The sequence below is a fragment of the Candoia aspera genome, chromosome 18 (genome assembly GCF_035149785.1).
Source record: "Candoia aspera isolate rCanAsp1 chromosome 18, rCanAsp1.hap2, whole genome shotgun sequence".
In the NCBI taxonomy this organism is placed as follows: domain Eukaryota; kingdom Metazoa; phylum Chordata; class Lepidosauria; order Squamata; family Boidae; genus Candoia; species Candoia aspera.
The window spans coordinates 9,822,964-9,838,174 of record NC_086170.1 but is presented as its reverse complement, the minus strand read 5'-3'; the positions used below and the strand labels follow the sequence as shown (position 1 = coordinate 9,838,174).

Genomic DNA, 15,211 nt, shown 5'->3' with positions numbered 1-15,211 from the left:
GCAAAGGAAAGGACTTTTTCAACAACTTGTTTTAGCAACTCTCATTCAATTAGGAATTTGTACTGGTTAGAAACAATTTAACTGTCAAGTATTTTTAATTGCTGGTTGGATTTGTTTCATGATGCGACTGTTCACAAGATATATATCATTTTTAAACAAAGCAGAGGAAATGTCCAGATCTTGATTGGGTCTCCTATGAACAAAATCTAATCTGCTAATTCTGTTTTTCAATTAATAATAGCACGGGGTCCTGGAAGGCTGAACATGCCTTTTTTGCAGCTGTTGGTTTTCAGTATCTGTTGCCTGTCATTAAGGAGAAGAGGCAACAGAGGACCCTGTTTTAAAGAGCACATTCAGACTTGACTCCCTTCCTCTTCCAGTGCAGCAACACCTTTCTTGGCATCTTCTCTGCCAGAGTAACCTGCTCCGTTTACTGCTCCAGCTGGGGAGAGGCAGAGCGGTTGAGCCACAAAGCGCCCAGCTTCAAATGTGCCTGCTCTGAATTGTTTACATGCAAGGCACACACAGGTTGCTGGCAGCTTTCTCTTCCACCAACCAAAGATCGTCTTTCCCAATAATACAATGGAATAAAGGAGCAAAACTCTGCATTTGAGCACCCGGCAATAATTCTCTTGCTGTGTTGCAGAGGGCGTGCATCGGCTGGTGAAGTACTGCGCAGGTGCAAAACGGTATTTTCATCAGGTTAGACTGTCCAGGACAAAACCCATGGAGGTCTTCAAGCAAAAGGTGGCTGGCTGGCTGAAGAAAGGCCTTAGAAACAAGCCAGATTTGCAGACTGCAACAAGGGGTGGATTAAAAGGTCTCCCGTATCTCAGAGCAAGGGTGGAGCCTCTTTCTTCTGGGGGTGGGTATGACTGCTTGCAGCCCCTTCCTGGGACCCCTCATGTCCAGTTTATTCTCACACCCCCTTCCAGCCAGAGTATACCTGGAGGGGGCACCAAATACAACCCTATGACCCCCACCCCAAGATCAGCATGTTGCCCAATCCCAGTCACTTCAGTCAACTGGGCTTAACCCTGGTGGCCTAGACTGGAGCACTGCATAAGCCTGACCTCAACCACAAGGCAACTACATCCATTAATAAATTATCGCACAATCCCAGGCACATTTATTGCTAAGCAAGGCCATTATGTTTAATAACTCCCCCCCCTCAGGAATTACATCTAGCGAAGACCTAGAGCACTGCTATCTGGTGCCTCTCTTCTGCATGAAGCCTGGAGGGTCTCCCAGCGCATCAAAATAATGTCTTCATTTTCACCTTAGCTTTTAGGGATCTCTGACCACATCAGCGTACAGGGACATGCTTGTCAATGGGCATGTGGGTGAATTTGGGTTTTGTTTCAAGCCTTCAGCTAGTTCAGGGGAGGATGCTTTATTGTTGTGGACTGGGGGGTGGGGGGAAGAATTGCCTCTGAGCCCTCCCACGGGGGCGGGGGGGGAGCACACAGAGGCAGCAGCCCTTTCTGGGCCAAGTGTGCACAATGGAAAAGGGCTCCGGGATCCTGGGCCTGAAGGAACATTGCCCTTGCTGCATTTTCCATGGAATGTCCCTCTCCGGCCTCCCTGGCTGGCCCACTAAAACCCACAGAGCTTTCCCTTGGGGCTCCACGGCTGCGCGGCCAAACAGGGAGGGCTGTCAGAGGAAAGCCCTCCATCCGGCTGAACGAGCCAAAGCATCCGCAAGAAAGCCAGGCACAGCCCTTACAGGGATGACGCGCCCTCTGTCCGTGGACCCCTTTGGCGGCCTGCAGGGGCGGGCACTGAGCCCTGCTTCTCTCTGGCCAGCCCCATTAGCCCCACGTCCACAGCTTGTTTCTGTAGCACCAGAAAAACCCAGTGCCTCTTTCAATTTTCAGGCAATGAAAAGGGCCCCTTAAGACATCAACTGCCTGGCATCATTTTTTCTAAGGTGAAGAGGGAGGGACGGGCCCCTCTTTCGAATCTGCTGTGCCAGAAACGCTCACTCGCTCTTTAGTGAGATGCGTGGTTTTCTCCCCCTGAATCGGTTCCTCTGCTAGGGAGGGGACTGGATTTTAACAGGAAACAGCAGAGCACTTGCTTCTGTGGAAGCAAACGCATACAGTGACTTCCCTGCCAGAGGTGACGGACTCATTCTCTCCATCATTCCCAGCCAGCAACCTACGGGGTTGTGCCAAGAAAACTGGTGAAAAGATGCGTCTCTTGAGTGGTTCTTGTGGGGCCCGTTTTGCAGGGCAAAGAATCGAGGGGCTGCACTTGGTGTGAACACGAGGAAGAACATCTTCAGGGTACGGGGAGTTTGGCAAGGAAGGATGGGCTAGGTGGGGCCACGGGTCACGGCCCTCAAGGAAGAGCCTGGGGACGAGAGCAGAAGGACGCCGACTCTACCTGAGTTCCCCCTGAAACATCACTGGATCTCTTCCACACACGGATGGATGGACACACACACACACACACACACACACACACACAGACCGGTGGCTCTCGTCAATCCTTCCATCCATTTCAGGTTGCGTGATCCAGACCAGCCAAGAACACCATCTCCGCACCGTCCCGTTGCCCAGCCTGCCAAGAGCTGGTGATTTATTAGAGGCAGAAACATTCTGAGTGGGAACGAAACAAGAAATGTAAATAAATATTGATTCCTGGTTTTGAAGGGAATCTAAAAAGGAGAATCTTCCCTCCTGCCAGCTTTCTTTCTCCCCCGCCCACCCTTAAGCAGCTTCCCGGGGCTGCTGGCTTCCTGCAAGTTCTTCAGGGAGAAATGCAGAGGTCCACGTTCTCAGGGACTGACTGAACTGTCTTTTAAAAAAATACCCCCTGCCCCCAATTCACAAGAGATGGGCACTGGAAGAGTACGAAGGTGACACTATTTGCACATTTAGCACACATACATCCACGCTCTTTCCTTCCTACTGGGGGGGAAGCAGTTCTGCAACTCAAGAGAGAGGCCACAGACCCACCACCAGGGGCCCTGAGACCCAACCAGGAGGGGAGAGAACTTTGGGGCTCAAACATGGCATTTTTCACCGTATCAACCAAGCCCCCACAGCACGTGTCAGGAGGTTTCTGGCCTCGCCTCATTCCCTTCCTGATTTTACTGTTTTTTTCTCCCACATAAACAGAACGACCCAAATTAGATTTTCTTTATCCCGGTGCCATCCAGAGGGATTTGGAACCACGGTCCCCAGAATTACTACAGCGCCAAAATCTGACAGCCAGCAAACTACCCCCCAAAATGGCCCTTTTCCTACCCAAATGAGGGATTTGCCTGGTCTGTGTTAGATTTCATCTTGCTGGTTTCTGCCCCCGGCGAAGATCCTCCTGAGCCCCGACTCTGTCCTCGAAGGGGGTCTGCCACTCCTCACCTTCATCTCACCTGCCAATCCCATACCCATCTAAGCCGTTTACAAATCCACCAAGCGCCAGCGCAGGGCCCAGAACTGAGCCCGGCAAGATGCCGTTCCAGGCTATAGGAACCGTTGTCGGCTGCCGCCCCCGGCCATATGTTCTCTGGAAATGCCCCCTCCTTCCAAAAAGCAATCACGAAGTCATCTTTTATTTATTTGTTAACATTATACAGCTGACGACCAAGATCTCATGATGCGCCAGCTTCAGATTTCCTCTGAATGTGGTATTTTACTCCTAGATTCTTTGACGTTTAGGTTCTTACAACGGGGTTTTACAACCCGGTTCCTCTGAGGGTGGGTTCAGCTCCCTGGTGGAGAGAGACCCTTTAATGGGGGTTCCTGGGCAGGAGCTGGACTCGGTGGCCCCTTCCTGCTCCAGGATCCTGGGGGTTTACCTGTGGGGTTTCACACGTGGCTTTTTTTTACAACACGTGTTTTATTTCTCCATGCCTTTACGTTCAAATTTTTTAATGTAAAATATTATACACATATGCAGGAGCCTAACATTAAAAACACCTTGATGCAGTTTTATCTAATTCTATCAAATTTATCTTCTTTTCAAGGAAAACTAGAAAGCTGAATGGGAATGACAGAAAACATGCAGTGGAAATGTTCTCCACGGCCCTGGCAATCAACAAAAAAACCAGGGGATTCCTAAAGCCTTGCCCTCCCTTGGAAACAAGGGCAGACAATTCAGCCGTCCAGGATCAGGCCAACATTCAACAGGGCAAAAGGCAGAAGCCTCGCTCTCTTTTCCAGACCTGCTCGGCCTTCTCTTCTTTTCTCCCTCTCCTGCCTTCTGCTGATCAGAAGCAACACATCCTCGTCTTCGGCAAGGGTTTTTCCCGCACTTCTGAAATCTGAAATATGTGGCGCTGCACCCGGGGACTGACTGGCTGTTCCTAAAGAGTGTGTATCTTTTTTCCAGCAGGCGGTGGAAATAACTGGTAGCTTTTCCAGCGTGGACAGAAATTAGAAGTGAAGCAAACTTAAACGGGATAATCTAAAGCAGAGGAGAGTGTGAACAATTTAGGAGTGGAGCCCTGCGCCAGGGAGTAGAAATGTGGGGCTTGGGGCTATTCAGCTGTGCAAAAGGGGAACTGAAGCCGACCTGGCATGAGGAAGCCACGGGAGGCCTCTCCGGTAATGCCAGAATCTGGAGATCATCCCATAATAGGCCATTTGGCCAAAGCAAAAGAAACCTTTCCCTCAGAAAGAGGAATGAAAAGAAAGCCCCCTTTGCAGTTAGGCTCTGGAACTCTCTGCCACAGGGGGCGATGTCCACGGGCTTAGGCAGGCGTCAAAGGGGACCAACTTGGGACGTTTCTCCTTTTCTCAGCCTGGAGCTGGCTCCATCCCATTCTCACTTTCCCTTCACACTTTTCGTTTTCAAAAACCACACACACCATTTCTACTCCTGTTGGCGCACCTTTCTCCCCGTCAGCACACAGTGACTTTCGTACGCCCATGCCTAACAGGGATCGAGGGAGGAGGAATCTTGCCAGGCTAATTTTATGGCTGGGTCCCACAACTCCCTTTGTGGGATGCGGGAGGCATCCCATCGCTCGGCTTCAGCAAATTCTGAGTAGGATGCTTGAGGGCAGAAACGCCCCCGCCCCCGAAACTCAGTGGGCATCCGGCTGGCTCAAAAGCACGCTTGGGGCTTCTCGTCCGGCCGGAGGAGATACAGAGCGGGCACCGCAAGGTTAGGGCTCTTCCTGAGCCTGCACTCCCTTCTTAAACTGCAGCCCAAAAAAGATGCTCAAACTGAGGTCAACCGCAGGCTGAAGGGTCAGGCGGCTGCAAAAAGGGCACTTCAGGCGACCGGCACATCTTCCAAATCACAGGCAGGGAGAGCCCTGGGCTCTTCTGACGCATCTTGAGCATCGTGTCCAGATTCTTAAAGCAAACTTTTTTGGCAAAGAGATTCCTTTTCCCCAACGGAATGCTTTTTTCTGCATGATTCTCACTCAACCATTCCCCCATCAGTTGGGGATGTGGATTTCTCTGGATATAAGCATTCCTGAACGCATTTCTCCTAGCGCAGGGACGCTCCTATGCACTTTCCACCGTTGCAAAATGTCTCTCGTTTCATACTTTGGTTTGTGACCAGCAAACGCAGGAAGCGACGTCAATGTGTCGGCTCGGCCAGTCCCTGCTCCCCCGCCGGGCCTGAACATTTCTGGGTTCTGTATGACCAAGCTGCAAGACTGAGCTGGGGAATAACGCTGCTTCCCTATGTGCCTTGCAAGAGGGAATCCCTGGTTGCTTCTCTTGCAAAGCAGGGGTGCTCTAGGACTACCTGTGGCCCCTCAAAACCTTGGAAGCCCCCAAGCCCTCCTTAGGGAATGCTGCTGAAAGACCGGCTGCAGGGGACCCCAGAGGCCTGGGTTCAGGCCTCCGCTCGGTTTCAAAGGCACCTGCTCCCAACGGAACCTACCTCACAGGGCTATCAGATAGATGAAAATGGAAGGGTGGCAGCCTGGGCTCTTGGGGTAGACCGGGATGGCTGGGCTGTGATTTGCCCCTGGAGCAGGAAGGAGGCAGCGGGGTCAGAACAAGGAGCAGCAATGGGCCTCCGAGGTGTGGAGGGAGACCAGAGCCAGATGGGATGCCCAACTGCCTCTCCCAGACCCCCTGGAAAGATCAGCCTCACAACACCCGCTGGTTGGCACAGGAACGGTCCACGTTTTGACTATCGGAGCATCTTGGAGGATGGAAGTGGGAGGAAGGGAGGGATTTGCACCAGCAGCGCCACAGACCCGGATCTCCAGGTCTGTCGGACTTCAATTCCATCAGTCTACACGGCCAACGGTAAGGGAGCTGTAATCCCAAACATCTGGAGGCCCTCTGGCTTCCCCGCCTAGAGGGACAGAATGCCCTGGGGAGCGCCGGAGTTCACAGGAACACCCTAAAGGGCCCCCGGCTCATAGCAAGGGCAGAAAAGGAGCTGGAGATGACAATGATGATGGCAGCAGCAGCCACACCTTTTGGCTCAGGTCCACTTGCAGTCCCTAATCACCCAACCGATTTTTCTTCAACGAAAGCCATTTCCATTTCTGAGTAGCCACAGCATTTCCTACCCAACTGCCCCTTCTCAGCCACGGCGCAGCCCTTGATCCTGAACACGCCTCAGGGTGAAGCACTGCGCAGCAAGGGAAGAGCAGACGCACAGCAACGTCGATTGACGTACCCTGTTTTTGTGGGGAGCCAGGACTGTTCGGGGAAATGTTTTGGTTGTCCCGCCTCTCGGTTTTATCCTGTGCAGCCACGAACCACGTATTTCATCCCTCTACCCCACCTGCCCGTAGACCTGGGATATGGAACACTTCTGGATCGCGTGTTACTTCTCGAGGGGTTTGCCAATAATTTGGGGTACAGTGCGAGAAACCTGTCGGTGCACCATCCCAGCCGTCCTCTTACCTGCCTCCAAAAGGTGACACTGGTGACCGAAAACCTGCGAGAAGGTGACGGGGCTCGTGGTGTCCACACACGATGCCTCCATAGCCTTGGCAGCGTCTTCCAGCTTAGCTGTGCAGATGCTTTGCTCCCCCCTGGCGAAGGAAACGAGCAGGAAGTCAGCTACGCCAGGCAGTGGCACGTCGACTTGAAGCACCCAAACTCCCCCCCGCCTCCTCCTCCAGATACATCCCAAGTCTCTCCAGACTGCTGTTTTACACTGTGGTCAGTTTCAGAAGCTCTCAAATGACCCAGCTTCCTTCCAACCCAGTTTTTTTTTTATTGCAGCAGTTCCTGGAAAAATTTGGTGATTCCTGTCAGGTGATAAACTCCCACTTCCTGATGGAGCCTCGCAGTACACTTCCCTCAGTAGCTCAGGCAGCTTTTGCAAACCTCCTAGGCTGATCTTCTAAAGCCAGCGAACCACGCCCGGCTCCCCCATCAAGAACATCATCATCCGTGTTCTTCTTCAGCCTGCCGAGCAATCAAGCTAGCCTGTCCCTCGGTCTGGCTTCCAGGGATCTTTCTTTAGGAACCACTGCTGAAGCGAAATGAGGGTGGTGGTGGTGGTGGTAATACCAGCGAAGAGCTGGCAATTTGGGACAGAGCCTGATCAAAACAAGGGGGGAAGCCTCCCCCCCCGACATCTGCTTACCTAGCGCATCTCTCTGGTGCTCCCAGTCCTTCTTACAAGCACTGCCGCTGAGCCACTTGCCCTGGACGGGCATCCGCGACGGTCCAGTCTCCTCTACCCTCGGCTCTGGCGCCGGCCTTCCCTCCCTCCCTCCCTCGGCCGAAACGGAGGAGGAGGGGCTAAAGAGCATCATTGCCTGACGTCGCCTTCCCTGCATCTTCTGCAGTCTCTCCTCCTCCCCGGCCGGTAGTGCAAAATACTCTCTTGAAAACAGACAGAAATCGCCAGCAGGAAAAAGTGGGTTCCTGGGCCTTGAAAACCCACTGCAGCCTCTGGCCGTGGCCATCCCCTGCTGCAAACCAGCATCGTATCTTGGTCCTCTTGCCTTCCCTATCCTCCCTTAACCAGCATCCCCGGATTCTGACGCTGCTCTGGGCGCACTCACCAGCCCACTATCGCCACCCGACTGGAAGCCCATTGCCATTGAGGCGGCAGATGCAGAAGGCGGCCATCCATGCCACTGGCAGGCCGCGTCTCCTCACGTTCACCCAGCCTCGCTTTGAAGCCCTCCAAGTCGGCTGCGTGCTCACTGCTCGGTCCAGCTTCCCTGCCTCGGGTACCCACAGAGGAGCTCTCGGCCTGACCAGGCAGAGCGCTGCGCCATTCTGTCTCCCCCGCCCCCCCTCGTTCCCAGCAAAAGGGCCAAATTGCAGCCCTTTCCTGGTGGGAGGGCTGTTCCACCCCCCCCGTCATTTGGGGTGCCCCCGTGGATCCTTCGGGGCTCTGGAGCTCCCTTCCCAAGGGGAAGCCACAAGAACGGTGTGCTGTGCTCCAAGGGCGGCCATGCCACAGCAGATTCACCTCAAGGCCTCACCATGTTGGCAGCTCCATTTCCTGTCCCCTTCCCGAGGGCTCTGAGCAGGGCATTTGCAGTCTCTCTCTTATTTCTTTAAACCACTGCACGCAGGGTCAGCGTTTTTATCCAACTGTCCACCACGATCCCTTTTCTGGTCAGTCACTGCCAGCACAGATCCCATTTACCACGCTCACAGTGGTTTACGTTTAACCTGCCATTCGGCAGTCCATTCACCGTTTGGAAAAACCTGTCTGCAGCTTCTTGCCACCCCCTCATCTTGCACCCCACAAGCCTTCCTACGCCCTGAGCGGGGCTCCCTGCAGGGCCCCACCCTGCCCTTCTCTCCCGGGCAAGAACTGCCAACTCCCCATCTCTTTCCCGCTTCTTCGCCAGCCGCCCGTCAGCGAGCACCCCGGGCAGGCTCGAGGGCCTTTGGGGTGGGACCTCAGCGAGGCTTTCTGGAAATCAAAGTCTGCAACCACCGCTGGACCACACAGTTTGGGTCAACCAAACAGCATTGAAAGCCAGTGGAAAAGCACTCACCAGTGCAGAAGCCACGCCACTTCCTTTCCCGCATGGTGGTTGTCCTAGGAATTTGGTTATTTTCTCTTTAATATTATTTGCAACACAGGACAGATTTCAGCTCAACACCTTTCAGCCCCTTTTCGCAAAGTGGGCCACAAGCGCTATTTTCCAGTCCTCGGGAACAGCTGCCAGCATTGAGGTGGGTTGTATGTTTTCACCAGAGATGACTAACATCATATTTAAGCTCTGTATGAACCCAGGAACTCCTTTTTTCTTAATCTGTGAACAGAGCTGCTAACACTGTATCTCGTCCCTGCTCCTTGCCTCGGCTTCTCCAACAGTCCTCCTAAAATAGGCAATTTATTCAGCGTTTTTTCTATTTCCTTCCGTGCCCCTGGAATGCTGCTGCCGGCTGGCTGGTTCCCTATTTGAAGGGATCCTTTATCGCCTTAAATGTTCTCTGCCATGCTGCCTCAAACGCTCCCCCTTGTTTCACCTCTTTTGTCAATTGTTTTTGGAGTTCACATTCCTCTGGTTTCTGGTTTGGGCAAAGCTTTAATTTCTGGAAGGCCTGGTACCTTTCACAGCATCTCTGACCCACTCCTTAGCCAGGCAGCGGGTCCTCTTCACAGTTCACTTGGGCTGGCTTAACAGAGGCAAAGGAAACATTTGGATCATTCAGACAGACTTTAATAAAAGGATTATACCTCTCCATTAAATTCAGAATTTATACGCTCATCCTGCCTCTCCTGATGCTGGGGGGCATGATAACGTGTAAAGGGGGTCTCTAAGCTGTTGCGGATCTCTCTGTTCCATTAGCAAAGGTACGGAATCGGGAATCCACTAAGGAGCAACTAAGGTTGAATGTCTTCTCAGTAACTTGTCACATGAATTTATCTATTTGTCAAATTTGTCTGGGCACCCATCTCGCCTGAAGTGACTCTGGGCGGCGTGCAATAAAACCAGGAATTAAAACATTTTGCAAACCCATTAAAACAATACACGGGGATAAAACAAGACCACAAGAGGGAAGATGTTTACGCACAGTACGACCAGCACGCAGGCTGCCTACTGCCAGTGGATCCCCAGGTTTGCTGGAAAAAACCACGTTTTGAGAGCTTTATGGAAGGCCACAGGGTTGGGGCTGACCTCACCTCTGCAGCAGAAAAGCCCCGCTGGTCCTGTTCGATGGAAGTCTTTCGCGGGCAGGACCTGCAGCCGGCCTCTCCTGCCATGTAGAGCGTGTTACAGTAGTCCATTCAGGAGGTGAGCGGGGCATGAGTGGCTGAGCAGAGCCTCACGATCCAGGAATGGGCACAGCAGGCGCCCAACACTAAGTTGCGCAAAGGCCCTCCTGGCCACGGCTGCCACCTGCTCCTTGAGCAGGAGTTGTGAGTCCGGGAGGACCCCCAGATTGCCCACCGGGTCTGTTTGGGGTCAGCGCCACCCCGCCCAGCACCAAAGATGGTAGTTCTGGATTCAGTAGGCCCTAAAGCCCAAAGCCGCTCCATCTTGCCAGGGTTCAGCTGAAGCCTGTTGTTCCCCACCCAGACCACTACAGCCTACAGGCACCGAGACAGGACATCCACAGCATCGCTTAATTCAGCTGAGGATCATCAGCATACTGATGATACCAGCGGTTCCATGCAGATGTTAAACAGGCGCGGAGAGAGCACTTAATGTGCAGGGCTAACTAGCTGTTTTGCATACGTGGGTCTAGCAGCTGGTTGGAGCTAAGTACCTTAGATTCCTGCAAGTGCAAAGAAAAGATAATCTTTTGATGGTGAATACAAATAGACCCTTGACCGCTGACGTGTAGGGCTGGGAAGAGACGTTGCAGGCACATCCAGGCACACCCGTTTGCAAAACCTGGAAATGGACGTAAAATCCGGAATCACGGAACCAAAGGAGTTGGAAGGAGCCCCCCAACTCATCAGAGCCAGAAATCCAGGTCAAAGCGGCGGTGGGCTGTCCAGTCTCTGCCTGAATATGCCCCCCAGCCCTTTGGCAACAGCGGCTTCAGAAGTGTCTCCTAACACCCACCTGGAATCTGCCTCCCAAAGAGTCCCTATCCTGCCCTCTGAGATGATGGACCACCTAGGCCTCCTCCCGATACCTCTTTAGGTACGTGGAAAGCGCTGTTCCACCCCTCCACAGTCAACACAGTCAACATCCCCCCTCTCCTTGCCAGACTCAGTCTCTCCTGGAACAGCCTCTCTGGTTGGTTTGAAAGGAGGGCAAAGTAGTTGAGGCGAGATCAAACTGCCAGCGCCTTGGGAACTGCAGTTCTACTGATGCACCTCTAAACCTGTAGGCAGCCAGATGTTGCTCTATGGGTTCCAGACCCTCTTGCAGACTAATTTCGCATGTGCCCGTTCTCCAGCCTTGCCCTCTCGCTGCCTCGCGTTCAACTTGGGATCAGTACGTGCCAAGTTCTTCTCATAGGTGCTCCCGGGCCAAAGCCAGGGGTCCACTGGTCTCTACCGGGACCTCTGCACTCGTCCAACGTGAAGCCTCCACGGCCAGTCCGGCCATGCCATCGCCCCTTTCCAGCCTCCACGGTCAAACAGGCCTTTTCCGACTTACCCTCGAGGAGGGGACGCAGTGACCTCCGCTGGTCTTCTCTGAAGACGGACGAGGCTGCTCTCCTGCCCAGAGGCTTCGAAGAAGGGCCTCAGCTGCTCATCTGGAATTGAAGGCAGGTTAATTCTTCCGCTCACAGAAATCACCCGTGCCACGTTGTGGCATAATCGCTCTCCACCCCTCTGGAGCGCTTTATTGGTACTCACAAATATTGAGGGAGCACTTTGGGCTACAGCCCGACCAGCTACTCTTGATGAAATGCAGAGGATGCGGAGTCTGATTCCCCCCGAACGCGAAGGCTGCAGAAAGAACGACGTCCTGTTCTTTAAGCGGGCAGTTGGCAATGGTGGCTGCGTTCCCAAGGCTGGCTGCAAACTCGTATCGTGCCAACACGACGTTCGAAAGCAACGACAAACTTTTGGTTTTTGTATGGCAAATTGGAAATTTTAATGTTTTTTATAGAATAGCCTTTGCATCACTCTCCAATGAGAAAAAGGGGAAAAATGAAGAACTACGGAACAGCCAACTTTAATACAAGAGCCATCTTCAGATAAAGACCCTCTCCTCTCCCCCACATAAACAAATTCATGTAAAATGTAAATCACATATAATACAACCGAGGTGTCAAAAACAATTTAAATAATTTTAAATATTTCATCCCCCCTCTCCAAACTTGCTACAAATGCTTTGTACAACCGTTTCATGTAGATGTCCCCATAAACCAAGAAAACAAATGAAAGGGAATGATAGCGAGAGGCGGTTAAAGTGGCATGAAGCCACCAAAACAACATCGAAACTTCAAATTTTAAGAGGTAGATTACTTTTCTTTTTTTAAGTCAAGAACAAATAGCTTTGAAAAACCGGGGGGGTGGCCTAAGTGAAACGAAAGAACTGCTGTTCGCCGAAATGGAAAGGCAAGTTTTCAGAACACGCCTCTGGAAAAAAGGGAGCTGTACCCCAGGAAAGGGGGTGGGGGTGGGAGATTCGATTCTGCTTCACGACAGGGGAAAAAAGTAGCTCTCGCTTTGCCCACAGCCCGCCAATTAACAGCCGTTTCTCTGTGCATTCTTTGTGCTATAGTGTTCTGTGGTGAGCAATTCGTTCACAAGAAGCTGTGGATGCCTCATCCACCCTGGAGGATTTTGGATATCGGTATCCTTAAGGCTGGCCGCACCACCGTTTCTCTTGCTCCCCAAGAGTGCGAAGAAGCTGTTTTGGAAAAGCAGGGACCGGAACCAAACCGGTGAGGCAGCGGCGGCGGCGGCGGTGTGGAGGTGGAGGAGCAGGAAGAAATCCCAGGTGGTCTCTGCACCGGCTGGTGTAAAACAAAGGCCTTCAGAGACCGGAGGGGTGACCAGAAATATTCTGGATGCAGCGTGAGCTGTCTGTCATCCCTGACACGTGCCGGGGCCTTCTGAGCAGCTCTGCTCTCAGTGCGTTTGGCAACGCTCTCAGCTGAGCTGTCGTCTGCGTCTCACCTGGCCACACCAGAGAAAAGCCAGGCGCCTAAGCAAGGAACGCCCTGGCGGAATTTGCTCCCGTCGAGTCTGACCACCTGCTTTATAAAAAAGCCAGGGCTGGCGGGGGCGAGGGGAGAATGGGGCAACCGCACCCTGCGAGTCTTGTCTCTGCAGCTAAGAATGGCTTGTCTGGGGCAACCCGAGCCTGGCTCCGGCGCAGCACGTCAGCGGGGGTCCGCGGCCTCCTCAGCTCTGCCCGGGCCGTTCGTGCCCGGAGGACGGGGCCTCTGTGCGCCTCCTGCTGCGCTGAGCAGGATGGAGATGGTTCGAGCCCGTCGCTTGGAAAATCTCATTTACACACGCGGAGGGTTCGGCTTGTCGTCTCCTTAAAGAAGGTTCCTGCAGGGGAGAAAGCAAAAGCCGAGGTTCACAGGAAGAAAGAAAACAAAGGAGAGACGGTGGAGGAGAAAAAAACCTGGTGGCAAATGCTTCAAAACAGCCACTTCTGGGATAAATCAGTCTGACCTACTGCGTAAGAATCGAGTCTTTGACCTGATTCATGTTCCACACCAGGCCGCTGCTTCTTCCACTGTAACTGAATGAACCGGCTGAGTTCATGCGACACGCAGAGCCACAAATGCCCAGTGTTCAGTCTGGGCAGAGACACGCTTATCAGCAGCTGCACACTCGTCTTTTCTGAGTTTGAGGCAGGAACACGCGGGTGGCAAAGCACCTGCCCTGCCGGCCACGGCCCCAGGCTCCAATCTCGGGAGTTCACACATGGGCCCAAAACCCTGAAGAGCCGGTGAGCCGGGGGTCGGGGCAGAGGCCCTGCCGCTGCTGGGGAGAAGGGGCTGCCGAAGGAGACACCACCCAACGCTAGGCCGGCCTCGGAGCAGAGCAAGTGTCGGCCGCAGAGGCTGCCGCTTAGCGAAAACCAGAGCTTTTTGAGTGAGCCCCATCATGCACAATGCGCTCTATGAAGCAACCAAAGGATTTTGTTTGTCTCGGGGTGCTTTGAAATGCATCGGAAATATTCTTCAACACCAGCTAAAATGCCTGTTTTCTCAGTGCCAAATAAAAGGAAGGAACATCCTCTCTCTTCCCCTGCTGCTCAGAAGCATGGCACCTTTAGAGGGCCCCAAATGCGGGCAACACCGAGTCTCGGCCAGCTGAGGCAGAAGAGGATCTGGAACGACGGCTGCTCCTGGCCGCAGGGCAGCTCGTGGGCTCTTCCCCAGATCCCCCGTGAAAGCAGACCCAGGGTGGTTCAGAGCTTATTTCACTTGAGAAAAGCATTCCCCCTATGGGGCAACAGCAACCTTTTTGGGGGGGGGGGTTCAAGTGGGTAACAGCAGAGGAGAAAGAGTTAAGCCTCCCTTGCCACACCACATTTGTTTTGAACGCTGCAAGATCCACCCCCTCTACTTGGGACTCAGGAGGCCAAGCCGTCCCGCTGAGCAACTGCTGGGGGAAAAAACCTGTTCAGAATTTGGACAGCGTCCTCTCCCTCCGCCAGGGCCGATGCGAGACGCCCTCGGCTCAAGAGACCAGTGGACGGCTGACGCCAAGTCCAGAGTTCATAAGAGCAGTGGCCGATAGCTCCAGGGTTGAGAAATGAGCTTTTTGTTCCAGGGCTACAGCGCAGTTTTCTTTGGGTCTGTCAGCCAAGCGCACGCGACTGCAGGAATACTCATGCTGAGGCTTCAGACGTGGCAGGTGGAGGGGTTAAATCCACAGGACGGGTGAACGCCAGCCTCCAAAGCCAGAGAGAAGCGAGCAGCCACAGGCGATGGCCGACGTGGTAACGCGATGCATGGCACGGCCTGCTGTTCACACCTTGACCAGGTCTGCAGATAAGCCACCATGGGACTCTCTTTTGCCTTAGCGTGGGGTTCTGGCCTAATGCTGCGTGTGAACCAGGCTGGTTACAGCAAACCAGGCTAAGCCCCCCTTTTAACTGAGCTCTGGCTGCGGTGTGCGTGAGAGAGACCCAGTCCGGGAGGTCAACCCCGAGGAATGGCACCTGCCCCGAGCGCCCACCCGACCACTGGCTGCCCTCCTCTGCTGCAGGGCTGCCTGCCCCACACCCAGCCCCCCGTCCCCCCCAGGGAGCGGCCTTGGGGGCTGGAGAAGGGGGCCCTTCTGGTGCCCCCCTTTTTCAAGGAGTTCCTATTTCCATCTGCCATCCACCCGTGAGGCTGAGGCCTCGAGAGAGTTTGATCTGCCCCGGCTGCCTTCTGCTCTCCGGGCTCCTCGCCCCCTCTGGTTTTTTAGCGGTTTC

At 53.6% G+C, this 15,211-nt stretch overlaps 2 protein-coding genes across 11 annotated transcripts in view; one reads left to right on the top strand and one right to left on the bottom strand.

Annotated features, from left to right (window-relative positions):
• Window positions 1-15,211, top strand: part of LOC134507016 (ATP-dependent RNA helicase DDX19B) — a 445,506-nt gene that overhangs the window by 286,151 nt on the left and 144,144 nt on the right. The gene's annotated exons all lie outside the window — the stretch shown is intronic.
• PRDM2 (PR/SET domain 2) overlaps window positions 11,884-15,211 on the bottom strand; it is a 29,546-nt gene continuing 26,218 nt past the window's right edge. For all 10 annotated transcript variants that reach the window (XM_063317543.1, XM_063317544.1, XM_063317540.1 and 7 more), the window contains one exon: window positions 11,884-13,326. In XM_063317543.1, coding sequence (XP_063173613.1) covers window positions 13,314-13,326 — 13 coding nt within the window. In that variant the 3' untranslated portion in view covers window positions 11,884-13,313. The remainder of the gene's footprint in view (window positions 13,327-15,211) is intronic.